A 22,467-nucleotide genomic window follows, 5' to 3' on the forward strand; every position below is an offset into this window, starting at 1 on the left:
CATGAAAGTGTCAATAACCATTAGCCTTACAGATGGCAAGGCACTCAGCACAAAAGAAGTTATAGAGAATCCTAAAAAAGTAAAAGCCATCTAAGGATAACTGTAATTCTTCTTATTGACTGTATAATTGTGCTTTGCCTACTTCCTCAAAGTAGGAAGCAAAAGCATTTAGTTCCTTGTATATCTCCTGTACTGTGAAAATTTCAGGAAAGAAGGGATGAGGGGGGGAGCAAGTGGCCTCGGGTCACAGTTTTCCAGAAGACCTTGGAGTAGTATGTGTTTTCACAGCAGTAAATGAGTATTGTTTTCCTATTAATGGTAGTTACAGTTAAGTCTAAATCACTGAAAGTCCAGCCTTTTTCCTGGTTTATCCCAATATATATATATCTTTATGGCATACTCTTAAAGGTGCCTTTAAAAAATGAACACCTTTTTCAGTTTAAAGTGCAATAGTGTGGTATATATCTTGAGTGTGGAAGAATCAAGAGTGATTTTAGCTATAAAATTCATCTGAAGCTCACCAATCTTTGCCACTGTGCCCCAGCCAGCCCTATTGCTTGCTTAATCCTCTGCAGCAGGATGGGTGAGAGAATCAAAAGGGCAAAAGCGAGAGGGAGAGGGAAATGCTGTGTGGTTCACTTCATAAGTGAAGGCGGTGGGGGGGAAGCAGTCACTTGCCACTGGCAGACTGATGCCCAGCCAGTCCTCAAGCCATGGCTACTTTGGAGAAATTTTCGGTCAGTTAGGGTCAGCTGTCCCCTTGCAACGTCTTGCTCACCACAGTACAACCGCTGTTCAGCGAAAGCTAAACACTGGTGTGTTACCAGCACTGTGGGTCCCAAATCTGAAAGCCCCATACGGGCTGCTATGCAGAAAATTAACTCCATCCTAGCCAAAGCTAGTGCAACCACACTCTGCTTCTTTTTCCCTACTAATACCTGAAGCAGGTGAGTTTAAGAGGTAAGTGTCAGAAAGGGGTTTACTATTTTCCATTAGGCCAAATTGCCTGTTGGTGTTAGATACCTACTGAAAGGTTTAACTTGGGTTCCGAGAAGGATTCCAATAAGAATTTCTGAAAACAGTTGTTACACTGTAAATTTAACTTATTGCTTAGGGTAACAACAGACTGGTTACTGGTTGCTTTTTAACTATTTTCTTTTTTTTTTTTTGTAGATTTATCTAAGGCAGCAGGATAAAACAGCTAGTATTAATCAAAATGTTCGCATCGCCAAAATGTCTCTCATTGACCTGGCAGGATCTGAACGTGCCAGCGCGACAAATGCCAAGGGGGCTCGTTTTAGAGAAGGAACAAATATTAACCGTTCCCTGCTAGCTCTTGGAAATGTCATTAATGCCTTGGCAAATCCAAAGGTATGTGCTGCTTTCCCATGCAGTCTTCACCTCCTAGTGTTGTGAAAACATTTTTAAAAATGGTAAGTATTAGATGTGTCACTGCCTCTTTATAGCATATCTGGTTTGACTCTTTCTGTATCTTGGAAACTTATTCCTGGGATATCCTAATGGAATATATTAAAAAACATATACTTAAGGTATATGTACAGTCGTTCTAATTAAAAAAAAAAGTCTCTAAACTTTGGGGAGAGCAAAGAAAAAAAAAATTGCCTTAGCTTTTCAATTGCTGAATCATCTGATGCAACTTCACTTCTGCCACATTAGCACCAGTGCTGAAATTAACTTCTACTTGAAAGAGAAACAACCTTTTTTTTAAGTATCCTTATGTATTTCACTTCTGCTGATACTGATGTTGGAACCAGCATCCCTTTGACTGCCTTAAGTCAAAGGCTTACTTAAATGAACTACAGGGGTTTTTTTTGTCTGTGTAAGAATATTGGAGGAAAACGTCTTGGTTTTTGTTGCTTACACTCAGAATAGAAATGCTAAGGCTTTAAACAGTTTTAACTGCTTTTGATTTTGCCTTATCATAGGCTAGTCATAGAGGTGAATAAGTTTTGTTTCTGTCCTACAATCAGGAAGCCTAGTATTCGTATAGTTTTAATTAGAAAGGTTCTCGCTCTCCAGTTGTATGTACGCTGCTCCTGGTCTTACACTGCTCCTGCATATTAACAAAAAACATTTTTTTCAGTGTTAATGAAGTATTTTTTATGGTTCATTCATTTAATAAAACATAGATGCTTTTTCATTTCCTGCAACAACTAAAATTATAATACCAGAGCTCATATACAGACCACCGAAAACAATGGTCTTCCTATGATATTCCTTGTAAACTCTTCTTGCTGCCTACAGAGTGAGAAAGGGCATTCTGGCTGTGGGTGATAGGGGGGGTCAATATCCTACCACAGATTCTGTCTGTAGTGCTGTAGATAGCTACTTCAGTATCTTATTATCTGGTCTAGCAAAATTCCCGTTTACCAGTTCGTTTAAAGAATAATTCGTATCTTTTAAGGTAACTCCAGGGTATCTATTATTCCCTTCTGGAATATAACCCTGCTAAAGCCTGAAGTCCAGGAAAGATCTCACTGAGTAATGGGATTACATTGCTGACGCTTCTCACATCATTTTCCTTTAAGGCTTTCTTATGGGTTTCCACCATCGTCTCTGTGATTGCTGAATGAAAGACAGTCCCGATGGGAAAGAATTCTCAAAAATAGTATGCAGCTACCTAAGAATAGTGTCAAAGCTGAATGTACCTGCTTTTCTTACCCACCTTTTTCAAAATCAAGTATATATAGAGAAGCTTGCATGAGTAAATAAATAGCCTGACAAGGACAAAGATTTTTCCAGAGGTTTATGCCCTTTAATCTTAGGGGAGGAGGCTTTTATAGGAGAAAACACCTATCCAAAGTTGTTCTTCTGTGCTGTTCCACACACACCCCCACACCCTGCTCACAGTAGTGAATTAGTCTCCTGATCTGGCTCACCAGCTCAAGGGAAGGAGTGGGGACAGTTACGTGGGGGAATGACAAAACCTACTGAACTTTTGCCAAAGCCAAATCCATTGCCTACAGCTACAGGCTTTTTGTCTTTCTGGTCAGCTAGCAATTTCCCCCTTCAAATATGCCAGGGAAAAATGATTGGAGCTTTTAATTCCTTTCCTGGTGCCACACATTCTTATCACCATCGTGTTGGAATGGAAGGCAGAATTTAGAATCTGTACCATTGACATAAGTAAAATTCTTCATGTTGACTTATTTGACGTGTGATTGGGGTCCTAGTGACCTAACTTTGTACTGTGAGATGAAGGTTCTGTATATGTGATTGAAAGAAGCTTCACAAAACAGACTTTGGGTTGCCTGGAAAGGTTGTGGAGTCTCCATCCTTGGAGATATTAAAAACCCAGCTGGCCATAGTCCTTGGCAGCTTCTTCTAGCTGACCCTGCTTTGAGCAGAGGGATTGGATTAGATGGATCTTGAGAGGTGCTTCCCAACCTCAATTATTCTGTGAACTGAAAGTAGTTTAATGTAGTCTACCTTTTCTGCTAGTTGCCCACAACACAAAAATAGTTGTTACATATCCAGACATCAGAAAGTAACCTGGCTAATACATGTGTCATAAAAGTATTGAACAGTTCCAAGAGTTTTAAAACCGTTTGTGATGTGTATGTAATTTTGAGGAGAATTACTTATGTCAAAGAAAAGTTCCAAGGCTGTTTGTCGTGTTTTGTGGCATTGTTGAAATTCTAAGCAGACTTCTAGGCAGGTGAATATTTAAAGTGCAGTTGCCTAATCCATAAACATGCACGTAACTCTCTTTCTAGAGCAAGAAACAGCACATTCCTTACCGAAACAGTAAGCTTACTCGTTTATTGAAAGATTCTCTTGGAGGAAATTGCCGAACAATAATGATAGCTGCTGTTAGTCCATCTTCTATGTTCTATGATGATACATATAATACTCTTAAGTATGCAAACCGAGCAAAGGATATCAAGTCTTCTGTGAGTATGTTGGTATTTATTGATCTTTTGTGAAAGTATAATAATACAGTATTAAGAGAAGGAGAGTTATTTCTTTTAGAAGATTATAATTTCCTTCATTTTTGTCTCAATTTTGTTCAGTTACCTCTTCTTTCTTACGGTCAACTCTCCATCATCTGAGTGATAGATGTAGTAGATACAGAGACAGTACAGCTGACTAGTTCTGGCCTAAAAGCAACGTAGCTTCATTAATGGGATTATGCTGCCAGTTTGAAAGCGTTTGTTTTGTGAGCCTCAAATTTTGAAATAATCTTCAGCTGGTAGAATTCACAGCCAGTTTCAGTATCTTACTATTACATTCTCAGAGAACTGTAAAGCATAGTAAAGAAATGACTGAGCAGTAGTACGAGAGCCAGTCCAGGTTTGTTACAGGTAGAATTCATCTGGAGCCAAGAAACTTGATGAGTTTATATTGATAAATGAAAAGCTACTGGGGTGTCCTGTCTTCTGCTCTCTATTATCCAGATTATTCTGATTTTTTTTCATAATCCTTTCTATCGTAGCTTCTAATATGTTTTATGTAATATGGGGTTAACTGTAGTTTCCATTTGTTGCATACTTAGATAGTTTTTATAATAAAACGCACAAGATATACTTTATTCAGACTAGTTTTACTATTTAAATGCAAAATGTGCTTGCACATGTAAATGTAATCATTTTTTATTGATCTGTTGAGGGCAATGACATGGCCATGAGTATGCAACAGATTATTGCAAAAGCTGAGAGTCATACTTTCATTGTGCAAGTCAGGATTGTATTCATCCCTTTCCTCATAATATAGTGCAAGTGTAATTATCTAGTACTTATACACAGTGTATTTATTATGCAGGAAAACATGAAGGACCCTTCTTAAATTCTAACTTGTTTCTTTTCTTTAACAGTTGAAGACCAATGTTGTTAGTTTGGACAGTCACATAAGCCAGTATGTTAAAATTTGCAATGAACAAAAGGAAGAGGTATGTCAAAATCTGTTGTTAAAAGTTTGAAAGCTTATTATAACTTTGAATTCAAAAAAATGTTCATGGGATTGAACCTATAAGGCAATATTGTCCTAATTCTCTTATATAGTCTTTTGAAGTAAGAAACATGTTTTGTATTCTAAGGGGAATATCACCTACTGACATTTGTAAAGCTTTTCAAGACATAAGCACAGAATCATAGGTTTAAAAAAAAAACCAGAAAACTATATTCCAACTAAAAGGTACCTTTTTTGGTTTAGATCCTAATGTTGAAAGAGAAACTGAGAGAATATGAAGAAAAGCAAGCAAGCATTCCTGAAAATCGTAGTGCAGCAGTACTTTCAAACAACCAGCAAGTGGAAATACAAAGGTAAATTAATCACATTACGATCTTGCTTCAAAACTGGAGTTTGCATAACTTGCAAAAGCATTTGTAAAACAAACTTACTCTTTTCAACATTGGTTTCCTCATTTTTAACATTGCTTTACTTAGACTAGGTGTGGCTTTGCATAACTTATCACTTCTTTTCAGAACAACTTTGTGGTGGATTTAAAACAAAACAAATATTGTGTACTTGAGGAAGTATCCTGATATTAACCTCCTAGGCAAATTATTCAGTAAAACACTGCAAGATAACCATGTACTCTGATCCTCAAGCAGCTGATGTAACTCACTCTGACATCACAGTTTAGATCACTGGTGAAGGTCTTGCATCTATGGTTACTTTCTTATGAAGTATTTACTAAACTGACAGAAGTGCAGCAATGTCAGTATTCTGTGGATTATATTTATTCCTATCAAATTTTCATTAGAACTGCTGATATCAAGAGTATTTATTTATGATAGGGAATTGAATCTTACTAAAAGTTATGAGGTTCATCAGTGCACATGTGGTTTTTAAAATGCTTATGTGCAGGTTTTTTTAAAGCTTATCAATAGGTTCATTATTGTAATGAAGATATTTCATGGAAAAGTTGGGTATTTTTGTCCCAAGGCTACCAATGTTATTCTGTATTAACATGCAGATGGAATTCTACCATTAATAACACAAAAGATTTTAGGACAAGTGTTCTCCTAGGAAGCTCCAAAGCTCTATAGGGCTAAGAAGTTCTTTCTACTACCAAAAGTTAATTTTGGAGAAAAATAGCAACCGTCTTTAATCTTGGTTGTTTAAAGTACCATATTGTAACATAGGTTTTTAGAAAAACTAAAACAAATGTAAATTTTATAGATTTCTTATCCTATTTTGAACCAATATTTAGCAAAATTGCTATGAATTGATTTTAAGTCACCTTGACTTTTCAGATCTGATTTCTATTGTTATTCTTGTGTTATTGGAAGGATCCCCATGTGAAAGCACTATCTCTCAAAAACTGAGTGCATGTGTGTGTACATATATATGTATACATATATATGCACACACATACAGTGGCAGATAAAAATGAAATGGTGATTGTGAAAGGTTTAGTAGCAAAACTATTCAGTGCAAATCTGTATTTGTGGGAGGTACAGGGCTGGGGATAGGGTCATTCACTAAGGTGTTATCAGGAAGAACACTGAAAAATTGGTGAAAGTCCAGTGATGAAAAATAACTGCCAACCATACAATCAACTAAAAATTCATCAAATAAAAATACAGTAAAAAACCCAAGCAAACAAACAAAACAACTAAATAGCCAAACAAGTAGTCTGTATGTGGGCTGAACAGTAACCTAAAGATGGAAAAAGAATGATAAATGTAACTAAATAGGGTGGTGTTATATTTGAGTGTTATGTAATAAAGAAATACAATACAGTTAAGAAAGGGGGGGAAAAGTTGACCATAATAGCAACAAAAGCTTCCTGATCAATCTGTCTATGGAACAGTCTTACTTGGAGGATGATAGAAGTCCATCTCACAGGACTTTTAAAACTAGGCAGAGTCCTTTAATAACAGAAAAAAATTGTTTTTCTGGTAGGAAGCTTATCTTCAAACCCCAAAAATGTGAAAATGTCTTACAAGTAAGAGAAAGTTACTATAATTTTAAAGTTATATTATCAATAAACTGGTCAAGATCTAGACTTTTAAAATCGAGATGATATGTTTCGGGGAGAGGGACAGTAGAATATTTAGAAGGCTCTTTTTTAATAACTCTAGGAACATGTTACCAAATAGAAATTGACTGTCCCTTGCATTATACAAAAACTCCAAAACTATACTCTATGTTCTAATGGTAGTGTTTCGCCTCACAGTCCAGTGTGGTTGTTTTAGTAATCGGCGGGAGGGGGATGGGGGTTGGAAATGACACGCACGCAGCAGGAAGGAGCATATGAATGCTAGCTTTCAGTAAAGCTACTTAACAGGTCATTTTTGTGGGTAGACAGAATGTAGTTCACATAAATGACAGCAGCTGCTGCTACCACTGGCAGATACTACTTCAGTAGTATCCTTCCTGCAAGGTTTAAGAGAGGCAAGAACTTGAATTTCTTTCCACGAAGAGTTTAATTTATGTTTGTAGGTTCCCTACTTTCTATTGCTTTTGTATTTCTTGGTCTCTTTTTCTTCTTGGTGATGTTCCTGTCTATCTTCTGTGATGTGACAGTTTCTCATGAGAGCACACAAAATGTAACAAAATAAACGTGATGTTTGAATTTGTTGCAGAAGTCAATCTATTCCATAAGAAGGTTAGGTTTTGGTGTGAAAATCTTTCTGGATCTGTCTCTGCATATCTCATCACATATTTCTGAGAATTATTTGCCTAGGTTTACTCAGTTAACTTTTTGTTTACTGGCCCTTTGAATGTGGTATTTAACCTGGAAAAACTTCTGAGGCAAAAGTAAAAACCCATTCAAAGCAAAATGCTCTCTAACTGAGGTTCATTTTACTGGCATTCCAGAGGTTTCAATAAACCTCTAATTTAGGTTATTTAAATTTAATTTTCAAAAGAAGTGTAGGTTTCATGTAGAAGTCATGTTGATAGTTCTGACAGTTTTCCTGCATGTTTTTGCACTCTAAGTCTTTAAGGTTAATTTAATTTCCTGTGATTTGCCCTTTATTTCATTCTATGTGTCTGGGAAGAATCAGTCAAGGACAAGGTCCCTAAAATGTCTTTTCAAAATGCTGGACATATTCTATGCCAAGATTTGTTGGTCAAAGAATGTTTGGGTTTTAATGTTCTGGAATATCCATAGAGACACATGTAAGCCTATCCCATTCCCTCTAGATATCAGTAATAAAGTGGATGTTGCATTCTCTTCTTCCTCGTGAAGAATCTGTCAGGTTGATCCTACTGATGGTGTGGGTGATGAGTTGATTTCCCCCACGTTCATTTACAGGTTTTCAAGGTATTCTGTTGTCTTCTCCCTTCCGTTTGGGACAGGGTAGAAGAGCCTTATCCACAGTCTTGTGTTTCATTCCATCTGCCTATGGCTTTTACTTCACTGTTATCTGGAAGAGATTCACTGATTACACCACTTGCTTCTTGAAACCCAAAGGTCATTTCTGCTCCCTCCGTTGTCTAAACTTTGGAGATGCATTGTCTGCCGTCGCTTTGAGTCTTGAGCTTGTTCAGATAGACAGTGGACGCTGGCTTTGGAACTACCACCGACAGCTCCATGAGCTCTTTGAGACTAGGTAGTCCAGAAGAGTCCATACCCTGGATTTGCCTACAGGATTACTTTGTCATTTTTAAGTGAAGAAGAGAGGGTAAAGTTAACTCCATAAGAATAGAAGTATGTTTACTGAAAGAGTGAATCCAGCTCAAGGCAGGAGCTTTGCAAAGGCTTCTATACTTGATGCTATATTTGGGACACTGATGATTATAAGTACACAAAGGGTTGATTTACTGGTAATAGTTCCTCACAGTGACTGTACATAGAATCAGAATCTGCAGCCTCTCTTAAATTATGCCCAGGGTTTTACTGTGAGGGAAATTGAGAGGGAGGATTCACCTTCATTTCTTATTGCTGTGTTTCCCAGGCAGCTGGGAGGAACCATGTTTGTACGGATACTATGGAGGAAAAAAATTCTCCAACCAGTTGTGCAGGAGATAGTATAATAGTGCAGATTGCATAGATAGTAACAGTGTAGGGTAAGAACTCTGATACTCTGCAGCTGACTATTTTATTCCTTAAAGAAATATTATTTCTAAATTCTGTATGTGTTTTAGTACACGTTTTTACCTAGATATGATAGCATTCTCTGGATGCTTTGAGGTAAAACTGAATTTCTAAAACTGTAGAGAAGAATTATTTTGTTAATTCTGTTTGTTTTTCAAATTGGAGTAATAAGACACTAGAATAAAAGACTCAGAGTTATTCAGACTTTAGACTATGAAATGGAACTGCTGCTTCTGAAACACACTGGCAAGAAGTCAACTACATGGCAAGAATGTCTCTTCAACTTGCTCTCTAGTTGAACCTATGTGTTATTTTATAGTATTTCTACGGTATTTAATTTTATGATCTTTTATACTAAATACTGTATAACGACCTCAAATGTTGCATGTCTTTAGAACATTTGCATGTTAAACTGTGCCTTTATTCTTATGTAAAGTTCTAACAAGTCAATAGGATGTTATCAAATAGCTTGTATACAAGGTTGGTCATTATCAAGGTACATGGTATCTTTTGGGCTATTCTGTACTGCATTTTCAGTATTCAGAAGTGAACTGAAAAAGTACCACCACTGAAACTTATATTGCAACATTAGTAATGCTTCCAGGCTTTCTCCTTTGCCTTGTTATTCCGATTTGCGTTGCAGACTAGGGATAAGCAGATTTTGAGGCCATTTAAACATTGGTCTCCTTGGAATAACTCTCAAATACCTTCTATCACTAGTTTGTGTTTTCCCCCTGTTAGCCTATTATGTGTTAAAACATGATGCATGTTCTGATTTTTGTTGTCCATTAGTGATCAAAATGGTACAACAGTACTTCAGAGAAAGTGAGCAACTGAAGACTCTTTTGTGGTTTTCCTTTTTTGAGAGATAGCTAGCAGGTTTTTTGAAGGAGACCTTGTGTGTCTATGGCAACAGGAATCTAATCTGTTTAATAAATTGGTATAAGAAGTAGAGAACATAGGTATGTAGTATCTTTTGGAGGTAGAGATAAGACTTATGTGAAGAAGTTCCAGATGTCTCTCTTGAATCCCAGTGTCATCTTCATAAATACAGCAAGGTTTATTTTTAGTGACCCCTTCAAAATTTCACATCCTGTTTCCAGTTCGAGTACATAAAATCTTTACTGATGTACTGACACTTTATTTAGTGCTCATCTATAACAGGCTTTACTTTTTTCCTCTTAATTTTTTTTTGTATTTGTTTTATTAACTTGGAATTGAAATTCCCCTTGTAAAGGAGACAGTCATAAAAAAAAGTCTTCAGTAAGTAATCCGTTATTTATTCTTATCCTTTGGTTCTAATAGATACAAAGAAATCCTTAAAAATGTGTTCACAAACCGTGAGGAAATCAGAAAAGAATACCTCAAGTTGGAAATGCAACTGAAAGAAAACGCGCTGAAGACACATTACCAGAAACAATGTCATGAACAAATTCAACTGATGTGCTCTGAAGAAAGAGTAGAAAAGGTGAGTTTTCTATAATGTAATACAAGGTATCATCTCTCTTCATTTTGCTATACTAATGTATGAATTTTGCTTAAGTAACTATATAATTAGTTAATGCTTAACTATTTAATTAAAATGGGACACCCTGATTATCACCCAGATAACATTTTGTGACATAAATACGGAAAAGGTAGTAGTAATGCCAGGTGTGCTATTTTTTTCCATACTGCACAGAAAACTGTTGATATGCTTATTGCTGCTAATTGTGAAAACTTTTCAACTTGTCCTTATGTAGGCTTGATTGTCATAGTTACTTCAAGACCTGACTAGGCTTCGGAGGCTCATGGTGCTCTTGTCCAAAACCAGAGCATGTTAATGTATGTATGGTACAGCCGTTGAAGCTGTTACCAAGCTGGGAAATCCATTTGTGTTTCATGAGGAAAAGCACAGACCTTGTGCTAAACAAGATGGATTCTTATCATTGATGTTTTCAGTTGTCACCAGGAAAATGTTTGGATAGCTGCTTAAGGATAGTGTCATGTGAATTGAAATAATTACATTTAATTGCTTTGAATTTTAAGAGAAGAATTTGGGGGCTAAGTATGAACAATTGCTGTTGTGCAGTATTAAATGCTTGTGTCTTTTTAGAAGAATCAAAATATAAGTAAGCATCGTTAGACAGTATCTTAATTTTTCTGATAAAAGTCAGCTTAAAGAAATATATGTTTTATATAGTTATGAAGTGGAGGGTGGGGCTGATTTTGCTTAGTCACAGTAACAATCTGTATTTGGCCGAAAATGATAGTTTACCATATGACTGTTTTTTTTCCCAGTGATTCACATGAAATTTGGTCCTTAGATAAATGTCAAAGTGAAAATATATCACATGTTTTTGCTTGTCATTAATGAAGATATTTCAAGTGACTAATGTTTTCTAGAATTCTCTTTTACGTTGTAGAAACTCCAAAGTAATATCTTTCTGTGCCATACTTTTAAATGCTACTTACAATGGAGCATAGCTATAGCTCTGTTCATAATGAGGAGTTATACCTTCATACGCTCTATTTCATGTGAATGTTTTTTATGAGCTGATTTAACTTTTATTTTGAGTGTTAGCAGTGCTGCACTCAAATGTTGGTTTTGCCGTTAGTTAACTTATAGATGTGATTTACTAAGGGTCAAGAGTCACTGTCCTATAAGTACGATGCCTTATTTATTAACAAGAGTAAGTCACTGTAATGGTAAAATTAAATGTCCTTTTGCAACTACTTTGGAGCAAATTGGATTTTATTTTGGAATCCAGTCATTTGATTATCAAAGTGACTGCTCGCGTTTCCCTTGTGCACTATAATGCTTCTGTTCTTCCTTGTATTTTTACACATTTGCTATTTTCCTAAATGCCTCTGGGTATTCTCTCTGTAAAATACACGGTTAGGCCACAGGGGTATTTCTGAAATATTAATTTTTAAGGGAAAAGTTTTACTTATCAAGTATTCTCTCATTTTACACTTAATTGTCTGTGCTCAGTAACTAGATAGAATAACAATTTTAGGTAAGTTAACACGAAGCAAATTATATCATATCTATACTTGAACAACGCCAGTTTGAACACTTTAATTCAAAACAATAATTTCAGAAAGAAGGAAAAAAACCTTAGGTATGAGTTTAGGTTACTTAATCTCTGTTCTTACAAATGCTTTCTTGTTGCAAAAATTCTGTCATGGTTTAGCTTGTGAAATTCAGTCCATCCTGGTCCAGTAATAAATCATTTCCATTTTCCACATAACTGCCCCTGTTTCCAGCTTTTTTAGAACTTTGAAGCTGCCCATTTAAAGGGCCTGTTTACGTCCTCCTGCCTAATGCCCATTCCTCCACTCTTGTTACCTTTATTTCTGCATCTGTGTTGTTTTCCTGTTGCATGCTAGTTATTGGCTACAGCAGTGTTAGCCAGAAAACCTTTGTGCCAATAGGAGAACATGTATAGAGCATTCCTCTTTGTATGGAAACATAAAAAGTTAGTATGTGCCACTGTGTTATAGTTACTTTTAACTATCTTGCTGAGTTTGAAGAAGTCTACTCAGTTTTGACCTATTTTATCTTGAAGGTTTCTGCATCAGTCATGGAATCTGTTTTACAATTTTTTTATTTTTGAAGACATGGCAAAAAAATTGCTGGTACTTTGATAGGCTTTAAAAAAAGTATATTAGATTTAAAATCACTTCTCCATTTCTGATTGCCACTTTAATTTTTTTTTTTTTTTACTGTCTGGTAAAGGAGCATATTCCTGGAAAGCAATCAGTCTGTCTTGGTTTCAGTTTTTCTGCTTACTGCAATTGCCCATGCTGGATCCAAAAATGCTTGTTGAATGTGTCCCAGTTCTTCAGCCTGGGAAGGGCTGTTTCTTCTGTGTCTCTTGTGATTTTTTTTTTTTTATTTATTTATTTTTTTCAATTACAAAACAGAGTAGCAACCAAATATCTTGCCTGGGACTACATGTGTTCCAGAGGTTGTGTACAGCTAGCATGCCTAACTGTATTTTTTCTGATGTAGCACATTGATATAACGTGTCCTTTCTTCCTGGGAACCTATGGGATGGGTTCATCAAATGGTGGGACATTGTCAATACCACCTTCAATCCTAATATCTCTCCTGCACTATGTAAAAACTGAAGTATGCAAAACAGTGCATTTGGATTTCTCTGCTTCAGCAGTCCTGAAAGCTCTCCCCTAGTCTCGCTGGTCAGAGGGCACCAGTGGTCATTGTGAGCTTTAGTCTGACAGTTAGCTCTTACTCCTGGTGCTTTCCTGAAGGAGCTGGTCCTTTACAAAGTGACTTTGTCTCCTCTGGATCCTCTGTCATCTTAGCAAATAAGACAGTCTAAAGAGAAAGCAAAGTGAAATTCTGGCCAGAATCTAGTCTTTGACCTGGTAAGATGCCTGGAGTACACATGCAGTTCAGGTGTCTACCATGCTGGTTCCATGTTCTGCACACCGTGTGTTGAAGTAAGCATTTTGAAAAGTCAGCTTAAGAAATGCAATCTGCATCTTTCCACGTACTGTTCCTGTTTTCTACAGTATGTTCAGAAGGGCACCAGTCAGAGTAATTTCTGCTTTGTGTAACATTAGGGTGGTATATTCGGAGTTTCTTATGACACTTTATAATAAAACTAATTTGGCCTGCTATTCTAAATATGTAGATTTATTCTAATTGATGAAGTTTTCCTTTAGAGTGTTAATTTTGGAACATAGGGACGTAGAGATTTAGGTTACATAATTTTTAAAAACTAACTGGGTTCTGTATGTTTGAGTGTAGTAATATACTTCAAATATTTGTGTGTTTTTTTTTTAACTGACGTTTAGGGGTAGCTGAACTCTGTGAACTCTATCTAAAGTTAATGTTCTCTATGACTAGTTGAGTTAGTGACCTAATTTTTAAAGTATACTGCAAACTGTAGTTGTCCTCTGAATAAAAAGAGTCTCTTTTGCCTTGTTAGGACACTACCTCATTCATATCCAGCTTGCTGTTGCTGGTTTTGTGCCTTTTTGTTGTCAGATTTCAGAAAAGCATCAGAAGAATTTTGATGATTGGAGAAAGAGAGTCTTCCTTTTGCCAAATACTTTATCCTTTAGTGGGCTTTTTCTAGGACATATTGCATTAGGAAAACAAAGAAGATAAAATTCCTTCTTCATATTCATGCTTGAGTTACTAGAAACTATTAGGTTATGTTCTATCTAGAAGTGTGTTTGTTGGTGCACGTGTAGTTTTTCCAGTCTTTCCAACTTAAGATAATTATGGCCTAGAACGGAAATTGATCAAATCCAATGTATTATCCTTTAAAGGAATAATCAATCAAATGACTATATTCTCTGTTATAAGGGCTTCCAGGGAAAAAAAAATTTGAAAATGTTTAAATGTAATTCAGTAATGCCCGTAAGGAGAATGTGCTACTTCACTTTTATCAAACTGGTCAAAAATACAAAGTGTTTGTTATGCCCAGTTGGGTATAAAAGCATGGAAAAAATCTTTTTTTTTTAATATAGAGAGGTTTGTGAACATCATTTAAAAGTTTTCCCCTTAAATGCTGATTTTTAGGCCACTTGCAAGCGGGATCAAAGGCTTGCAATGCTTAGAACCCACCGTGTACACATGCAGAAAAAGAAAGAAGAGGAGGTTGAACATTTTGAGGAAAATACCAATTGGCTGCATCGTGTTGAAAATGAAATGCGCCTCCTGGGTCAAGATGGATGTATTCCGAAGGTAAAATGCCTTTCACTTCAAGGGCAGATTTCGTGCACTGTAGGCAACATCTGACTATAGTTAAGAATAGATTTTTTTTTTTTCTTCGTCTTGCTTCTACTCAGGAGTTCTGCTTTAATTCTTTTAGGGTGGTTTCAAATTCTAGTGTTAGCTGTTTTCGTTCTTCTGCCCTAAAAGTACTTCATTGTTTGTGCAAGTATTCCTTGTTCATGAAAGTATACAATTACATACAAAAATGCATGCTAAAGGGAAATAAGTATGACATGGCTGAGCAGTTCAGATGGCTGCCAGAGAGTTGATCCTGCTCCTGGCCATACAATTCTATTCTTGCCTTTATGGTAGCTCCTGATGCTCATCTAACCATGTGACAACCTAATTCTTAGCCTGGCCAAAAAAAACTTCTTTTTTGGAGGGCGCTAGGGGAGGAGTGGGAAGGGGGAAAGAAGTGGGAAATTGTGTTCTCTGCCAAGTTTTAGCAAGTAGAGTCAGCTCAGTGCAGCCTCAGACAAGCACCAGAGCTGGCAGAAGGGAAGGGATGAAGGTCTGTGCAGGAAGAAGAGGAGGAAAAGAAAGGCAGGGGGTTGTTCCTCCTTGCCTTTTAGTTTCATCCAGCAATTGGAGTGGCTTAAATGATAGTGTAATGAGCACTTATGCGACTCATATAACCAAATATATTTCAATACCTGTATTTTTATTGGGAAGACTAAAATTTGTTGATCCGTTAAAAGAAATGAACTTTTAAGATATTTCAAATGAGATACTGGCATCTCAGGAGGATGACTGAATACAGTGAAGACTTGTCCTAGACAATGTCACTGAAATTCAAATATGGAGCAAGTGCACAGGAAAAGAGGCAAGCGTATTCTTGGGCATGCATAGATAAGCATAGATGTGTGCCTGTTAGATTCTTAATGCTAATTACAGCATACCCACTTTTGGTCAAAGGAAATCTACAAAGCAATATTTATGCATGTAAATAAGAATCAAACAATTCATACTTTTCTACCATAAAACTTTATTATAATAATATAGATGCACTCCATCTTTACTTTTCAATATAGGATGAATTAATATTATTTTTAGTTCAAATTTTAGTTTCTTACTTTCAGTTTGATGTCCAGTTGTTTGGTTTTTTTCTTGCTAATTTCCCAAGGAACTCCGTAAAGATCTGCAGTGTTGCCATTTAAACCTAGAAGTTAAGGACCTGAAAGCCCAGATTGAGCACATGTTGTCTCTGGTGTCCCTTCAAGATCAGCATTATAAGCAGACAGAAAAGTAAGTATGGTTTCATAGCAGGCCTGATAAGACTTCTATTCTGACATTTGTAACTTCAGAAGACATACCTGTAGAATTTAGTTGAAACAGAAGCAAGATTTTTCTCAAACCTTTTTTTCTAGGTTAGAGATGTGTTTTCTTAAGCAAAAAGATATGTAAAATAATAATCACTTCATATTGGTCTGCATCTACCATTGTTTAACAGAAACTGCAGGGATACTCTAGCGCTTCATATTTCTATTTAATTTTCTTCTTTGCATAGTTTTTACCAATTGTCCACTAGATCATGGTGTCTTATCTTCCTCTTCTGTGTTGAATAGCAGTATTGATTTTTTTTATAAATGTTTGTGTTCTCTTTTAATTCCTTGCACTGTAGACATTAATTTACCTGTATTAAAAATTGTTACCATTAAACTCTCATATAGCTAGTCAGACTGAAAAAAGCTGAATTTGCAGGTAAGCATCAGCTCTTTTTCTATTATCAGTCTCTTGAAAATGTTGGAGAGTAGCTTTCAGAATGTGACATAAGGAATAGGAAGTAATTGCAAATCTGTTCAGTAAGTAGGTATATTGAATTTATAATTAAATCATTCCAAAATGAAATAACCGGCTTTTCTTCCCCCTCTGGAGAAAAGGCAGTTACCATAAACATTACAAAAACGAATACATAAACCTGCAAAACTGAAAGCAAAAATTTTAAAGCTATGTTGTTAGTAATTACAAAGTTGCTTCTTTGGGTTTTTATATACATATCCCTTTCCCTGTTGCTTGAACCTACTGTTTAGTCTTGCAACTGACTCCACAGTTAATGAATTCCTCTGTTCAGATAGAATTCCTAAACTTTTGTCACTTTAATTTGGTTTGCAGTTGTGTGTGGATCTTAATGTATTCCATTCTTTAATTAAAGATCCTAGTATCTAAATTTATTTGGACTAGGCTTCTAATAAGGTTTTATACACATCTAATTAAGATGTGCTTGGTTTAAACCACACTATTTGGTTTATACTCTTCTTTTATCTGATACTTAATTTTAGAAAGGCAGAACTCAATCAAGATAATACTGACTGTATTTCTGTGGTGTTTGAGGGACTGAAGATCTTGGATACCGAGGAAAGAATATACTTAGTAAATGCTTAGAGTGAAATACAAGATTTTGCAAAAGAGAAAAATCACTCTACTTTGTCATGAAAATTTCCTCTCAGTGTTATGGTATTCCCAAAAAATAAATTAAAAGAAATTACACAGCAGACCTTGAGTGGGGGGAAGAAGGGCAAAAAAATCCCTTGTATTCCTAATAGTGGCAGTGCTAGTAAGGATCAGATTAGTTGTAATTTAGTCATATTTGTCTCGCCTCTTGTTTTACAGAGTACTAAATACTTTGCTTCCAGTTCTTCGCAAGCAATACCTGACTTTGAAAGAAGCTGGGTTGACAAATAATTTAACTGAGACTGAATTTGGGGAGGTTGAGCAGCTGATTCAAAGACAAAAATCAGTAGTTTGGGCTGACCAGACTGAAGAAAATGAACAAAATCAAAAACATGAACTAGAATTGTCAGCTATCTTTGCATTCCCACAACTTGTGAACAGACCAAACACCCCATGCCGTAAGTATATAATTAATTTGTTCTCCGTTGAAAATACTTCTAAATGTCTCCTGCAAAAGCTATATGTCATCCATAAACACAGTGGATGCACACTTCTGCAAATATTGAAGCCAAATGTAAAACCGAGCCTCAGACCAGCTTTCTATGAATTATATACCATTCTTAATTGGATATAGGAAATAAGTTTACTTTTTCAATGGGTAGACACACTCTGCCGACAGATAATTCCCTTATTCTCGTGTTGTAACATACCCCATATATCAATGTTCCTAGATCCTATGAGTGTTATTAACAATTCTGTTTGAATCTTTCACATGATGTTGATGGAAAAGGCATCATAGCGTCAAGAAGTATTACAATTCTGTTAGTGATTCAAAAAGTTAAGCAGCTACTACAGTTTTGCACAGTTTGAAATAATAGCCTTGAGGGGGATGAGATTTCCCATTAATTACAGGCTGACCTGGAATCAAGTTAGTACAATATTTTATACGTTTATTTTTCCAAGAATCAAAAGATTCACCGTTTCTACCATGGAATTGGCTGCTTTGCTGTATCCTGATGGCCCCATTTCTTCCCCATAACTCTATGTTCCAGTCAAACACTGGAACATGCTTCCTAGAGGGGTGGTCGATGCCCCAAGCCTGTCAGTGTTTAAGAGGCATTTGGACAATGCCCTTAATAACATGCTTTAACTTGGTCAGCCCTGACTTGGTCAGGCAGTTGGACTAGATGATCATTGTAGATCCCTTCCAACTGAAATAGTCTGGTCTATTCTAGTCTAGTCTATGTAGCTGTCTTTTCTTTAGCTGTAAAGTGAGTTGCCCTGGAGTGTAGCCTGGGTAAAAAGGGATGAAGAATCCTTACAGGAGGTGCTGTTCTGAGGGATGACAGGCAAAATCTCAGCCTGATAGTGCAGCTGCTGTGGGCCAATGCTTGTATCTTGTGCTCTGGATAGGCAGCACTCAACACTGGGGCTTTCTGATTGCAGCTAATAATCCGTAATAATGAAAGACATCCATAGGTAACAAGGGAAAAGCATATAAATAATACTTCAGCTTCTCAAAAGCTGGTAGTCACGGAAGAGCATTGACCCCTGGAGCACTGTGAAATTAGTTCCTTGCTTCCTTTAGCTTTCGTCCTCTACACAGCTCAACCTGGGGTTGAGAATTGTTCTGCCAAAACCATTTATTATCTCCGTTCTCCTTAAGTGTGTATGTGATTTTTGGCATATGTTTGTATCACTGTTCATCATACCCAGATAGTTGATTCCCAGTATTTCACTGTCCTCAATGTAAAGGTCAGACTGTGAGGATGGGCTGGTTTTGGGGTTTTTTTTTTTTTTTTTTGGGGGGGGGGGGGTGGTTTTGGTTTGGAGGGGTTTTTCTGGTGTGCGTTTGTTTTTGTGTTTTCTGAGAGGAGGAAAAGAAAGTTTGCAGATTTGCATGATTATATTTCCTATCCTGTCCATGCTAGTCAGGGATTCAGCAAGGTTGAAAGCAGTTGTTGGCTTGCCTGTTTCTACTTCCCGCTTGCAGTGGGGGCAGTGGACTTCAGTGCGTGGCTGCATTTTTCCACTCTGCTCCATTCTCGTTTCCCGTGTAGAAAGAAATAGGATATGATCTTGGATTGCTGGCAACCTTTTGGAAAATCATGGTAGTGATAAGTATCTGCATTTTGTGGGATTGTGTTCATTAGGAACCACGATGCTACTGTCATATCATAATGGAAATATATTCTGCAAAGCTTTATGAAAGGCATTAAAATAAAAGGTAGTGGTTTTCTTCCTTGCTTTATTTTTAAACAAAAAGAACACGGTTTTTAAAACTGGTTTTCTGGTCTGTTTATTCTGTCATGACAAGGCAGATTAGTGAAGGGTTTGGGGGTGGGAGTTGTTTCCTGTCATAACTCATCTGAGAATTCAAATACTGTAACATTTTATTTTCAGTGCTAGAACACTGGAATCTTAAGTGCTAGCAGTTCTGATTACAAAAATCACCCCATTCTTATTTCAAATCATGTTTTATGTGTATATGTATGTGTATATATATGCCTATATTTTCATTTATAATTTAGACTGTGATTATCTGCCTGAAATTTGTAATTTTTTACTATATTAAAAAAAAACCAAACCCCTAAAGAATGGCATTTATGACATGTTAAGATTGGATTTCTGTAAGTCTAACTGAAGAAGGGAAGAAATACAAACGTCTCTAAACCACTTGTAAGATAAGAATTCAAGACTCATATGCAATGGGGTTTTCACTTGGAGATTGGTATTGTATATTTGCAAGACAAACATGAAGCTATGCTCCTAGCCGGTATTTATTTTATATCATAGACATATTTTTTATATACTTTTTTTTTTTCCTTTTAGAGGGACTTTTCTTTCTGGCAGAATAGGTAGGGAGATGTACCCAAATACAGATACAGTAAACTGTATAATATACTTTCTAGCTAAGTATTGATTGTAGAGATTGTCTTGTCATATATGGGTTATCATTGTGGTGAATTTTAATTCCTGACGCTAGTAAGCTTCACTAGAGTTCTTGTTTAATCTACTTCTTCAAGTCCTGTGTTGTAAGAAGTCAGATCTGTTCTTACTGAAATTAACACTGAAAGAACTATTAATTAAATTTTACATGAGCTTTTAAGGCATAAACATTTCACTCCATTAAAATCATTAGATGTAATTTGAGGGGTTGTCTTGAAAGTCTTATGTAGAGGTTTTCCAATTATTCTCTTGTTCTAAATGTTGTTGAACTGTATGTTCACCTAAGTGAATGGACACCATATTTTTCAGTAAAGATGGACTTTTTTCAGCTGTAAATGGTGTCTTTGCCTGAAGATGTCCATACCACAATACCATTTGTGGTATTTTTATTTTTGTTTACTTGTTTTTCTTTGGAAAAGGAAATAGGACATGTGACTTTCACTCCTTTCCCCCTCTTCTTAGACGCAGGAGAAAACATGGTAGAAACAACTGTCCTCCAAATTATGTAACCTTTACAGGAAAGGTTATGACAATTTCTAACAAGACACTTCTCAATTTTTTTTTATGCTCTTTATCTGATTGTGTGCTCTTTCCATTTGCTTTTGACTAGTTGTATAAATGTGTTGATGCTTTTAGGGGATGTTGCCAGGATTTTTTTTTTTTCCAAAATACTGAAGATTTTTAATCTTCAAAAAGAATCTACCCCTCTCTCTCATTGGCAGCTTAAGTTGGTGAGCTAACATAAAATAAGTTTTCTTCAACAGCTTTTTTCCCCTCAATACTGCTTGTTACTATAAGACTGACGGTGCAGCAGGTAGCCATTGTTGTACAAAAATTTCCAAACATAAGTCATTGTACAGAGTAAGACACGTTGCTACTAGGGACTAAAGTACTGAGAACTTGACATTAGACATTTGAATTTGAAATTGAGTTGGAATTGAATTGAGAATTGGCTTTGCATACTGGAAGAAGTTAAAATAAAGTTCTAAAAATTATTAATTGGACATTCAATTATTTAATTTTAAAACATTGAGATAACAAGTAAACATGAACAGTAGCAGCTCTGCTCAGAAAAAATAAACTCTTTTCAAACAATATTTTTACAGTATCATTTTAATATTAATGTGTCCTTACCTAAAATGCTAGTGGTGTTGACACAATCATTTCCATACATTTGGGAGGTGTGGTGGAAAAAAGTAATCCACTTACCAGTGCTTTAGAATTTTTTCTGTTGAACACAAAATAAATGTAATGAAATAGCTCTTCTTCAATTGTTTGTTTGAATTAACATTTAAAATATTTTGAACTATTAGCTGATATTATGTTATGGAAATACACTTCTCTTGTACAGAATGTATATAACAAACTATTAAGGAAAAAAACATAAATCAGAAAAAATACATTAGCATGGGAAAATGTGAAGTAGTACAAGGGCAACATCCCAATCAGAAATAGGAAGGATGTAGTAATTTCTTTTTTCCTTTAAAGATGAAATAAATTATTCAAGAATCCAATTCCTTCTCCCTAAAGTCATCTCAGAAATATGCTTGGCAAATGTTAGCAAGAGATGACCTAAGAACTTAGTGAACAAATAAAAAGGAAGATTTATACAGATCCCCTCACACCTTTGGCGCATTTTATTATTTATAATTTGTTCAAGATGTTGGGAAGGAAATAGTGTTTTGCACCAAGATGGGAAAAAAAAAAAATTAGCCACGTGCTACACAGTGGTCATTATTCCTTATCTAAAAATCCATATATCACATATAACATAATTGCATGGACTTCAACTTGTCAGCAGGAGGATTTCATTTCTTGTGATTTGGTTCTTATTTTTCATGTTATAAGTTGAGAGCAGTATTTTTTTTTTAAATCTCCCATTTAACATAAATATGTTGCCTTGTGTGTCTCAGAAGTTTCTTTTCTAAATCATCTGGGGGAGAGGGTAGAAAAGTTAATTGGTGGCAATGTAATGTTTCTTTCATATGAAATGTAAGCCTAGAGCATCTAAGAGGAAGAAGAGTGTACTAGCTCTGCTGGTAACAAATGTGGTCTATTGCTTTTGAACCTATGTTAACACATATTTGAAAGAATACTTTTTTTGAGATAAAATCCGTCTGCAAAAATGAGATGCTACTCATGTAGAAAACAGTAAGATTTATGAGGAAAATATAAATTCCTCTTTAGTGTAAGCTTATGAAGTTAATAATTACATATCTTTTGTTGAACTCAAAAGTATCTAAGGATGTATGCAGTATCCATGTGTTATCCATATTTGGAAATTGCAAATTCATTAACAAAGTACAAGTTACTGTTTAGTCACTGTGTTTAAAACGGTAGTGATGCAGAAAAACACCTGTACTTGAAGGATTCTGCATGTTGT

The 22,467-nt window shown here is 35.9% G+C and overlaps 1 protein-coding gene across 1 annotated transcript in view; it reads left to right on the forward strand.

Moving 5' to 3' along the window:
• The window catches only part of KIF18A (kinesin family member 18A), a 44,532-nt gene that overhangs the window by 7,897 nt on the left and 14,168 nt on the right, over positions 1–22,467 (forward strand). The window contains exons 5-12 of the mRNA XM_009334516.1: positions 1,174–1,371; positions 3,738–3,914; positions 4,835–4,909; positions 5,173–5,282; positions 10,316–10,478; positions 14,550–14,714; positions 15,868–15,989; positions 17,355–17,593. Of these exons, the coding sequence (XP_009332791.1) occupies positions 1,174–1,371; positions 3,738–3,914; positions 4,835–4,909; positions 5,173–5,282; positions 10,316–10,478; positions 14,550–14,714; positions 15,868–15,989; positions 17,355–17,593 (1,249 nt within the window). The remainder of the gene's footprint in view (positions 1–1,173; positions 1,372–3,737; positions 3,915–4,834; positions 4,910–5,172; positions 5,283–10,315; positions 10,479–14,549; positions 14,715–15,867; positions 15,990–17,354; positions 17,594–22,467) is intronic.

The sequence above is a fragment of the Pygoscelis adeliae genome, unplaced genomic scaffold, assembly GCF_000699105.1.
Source record: "Pygoscelis adeliae isolate BGI_AS28 unplaced genomic scaffold, ASM69910v1 Scaffold171, whole genome shotgun sequence".
NCBI lineage: Eukaryota > Metazoa > Chordata > Aves > Sphenisciformes > Spheniscidae > Pygoscelis > Pygoscelis adeliae.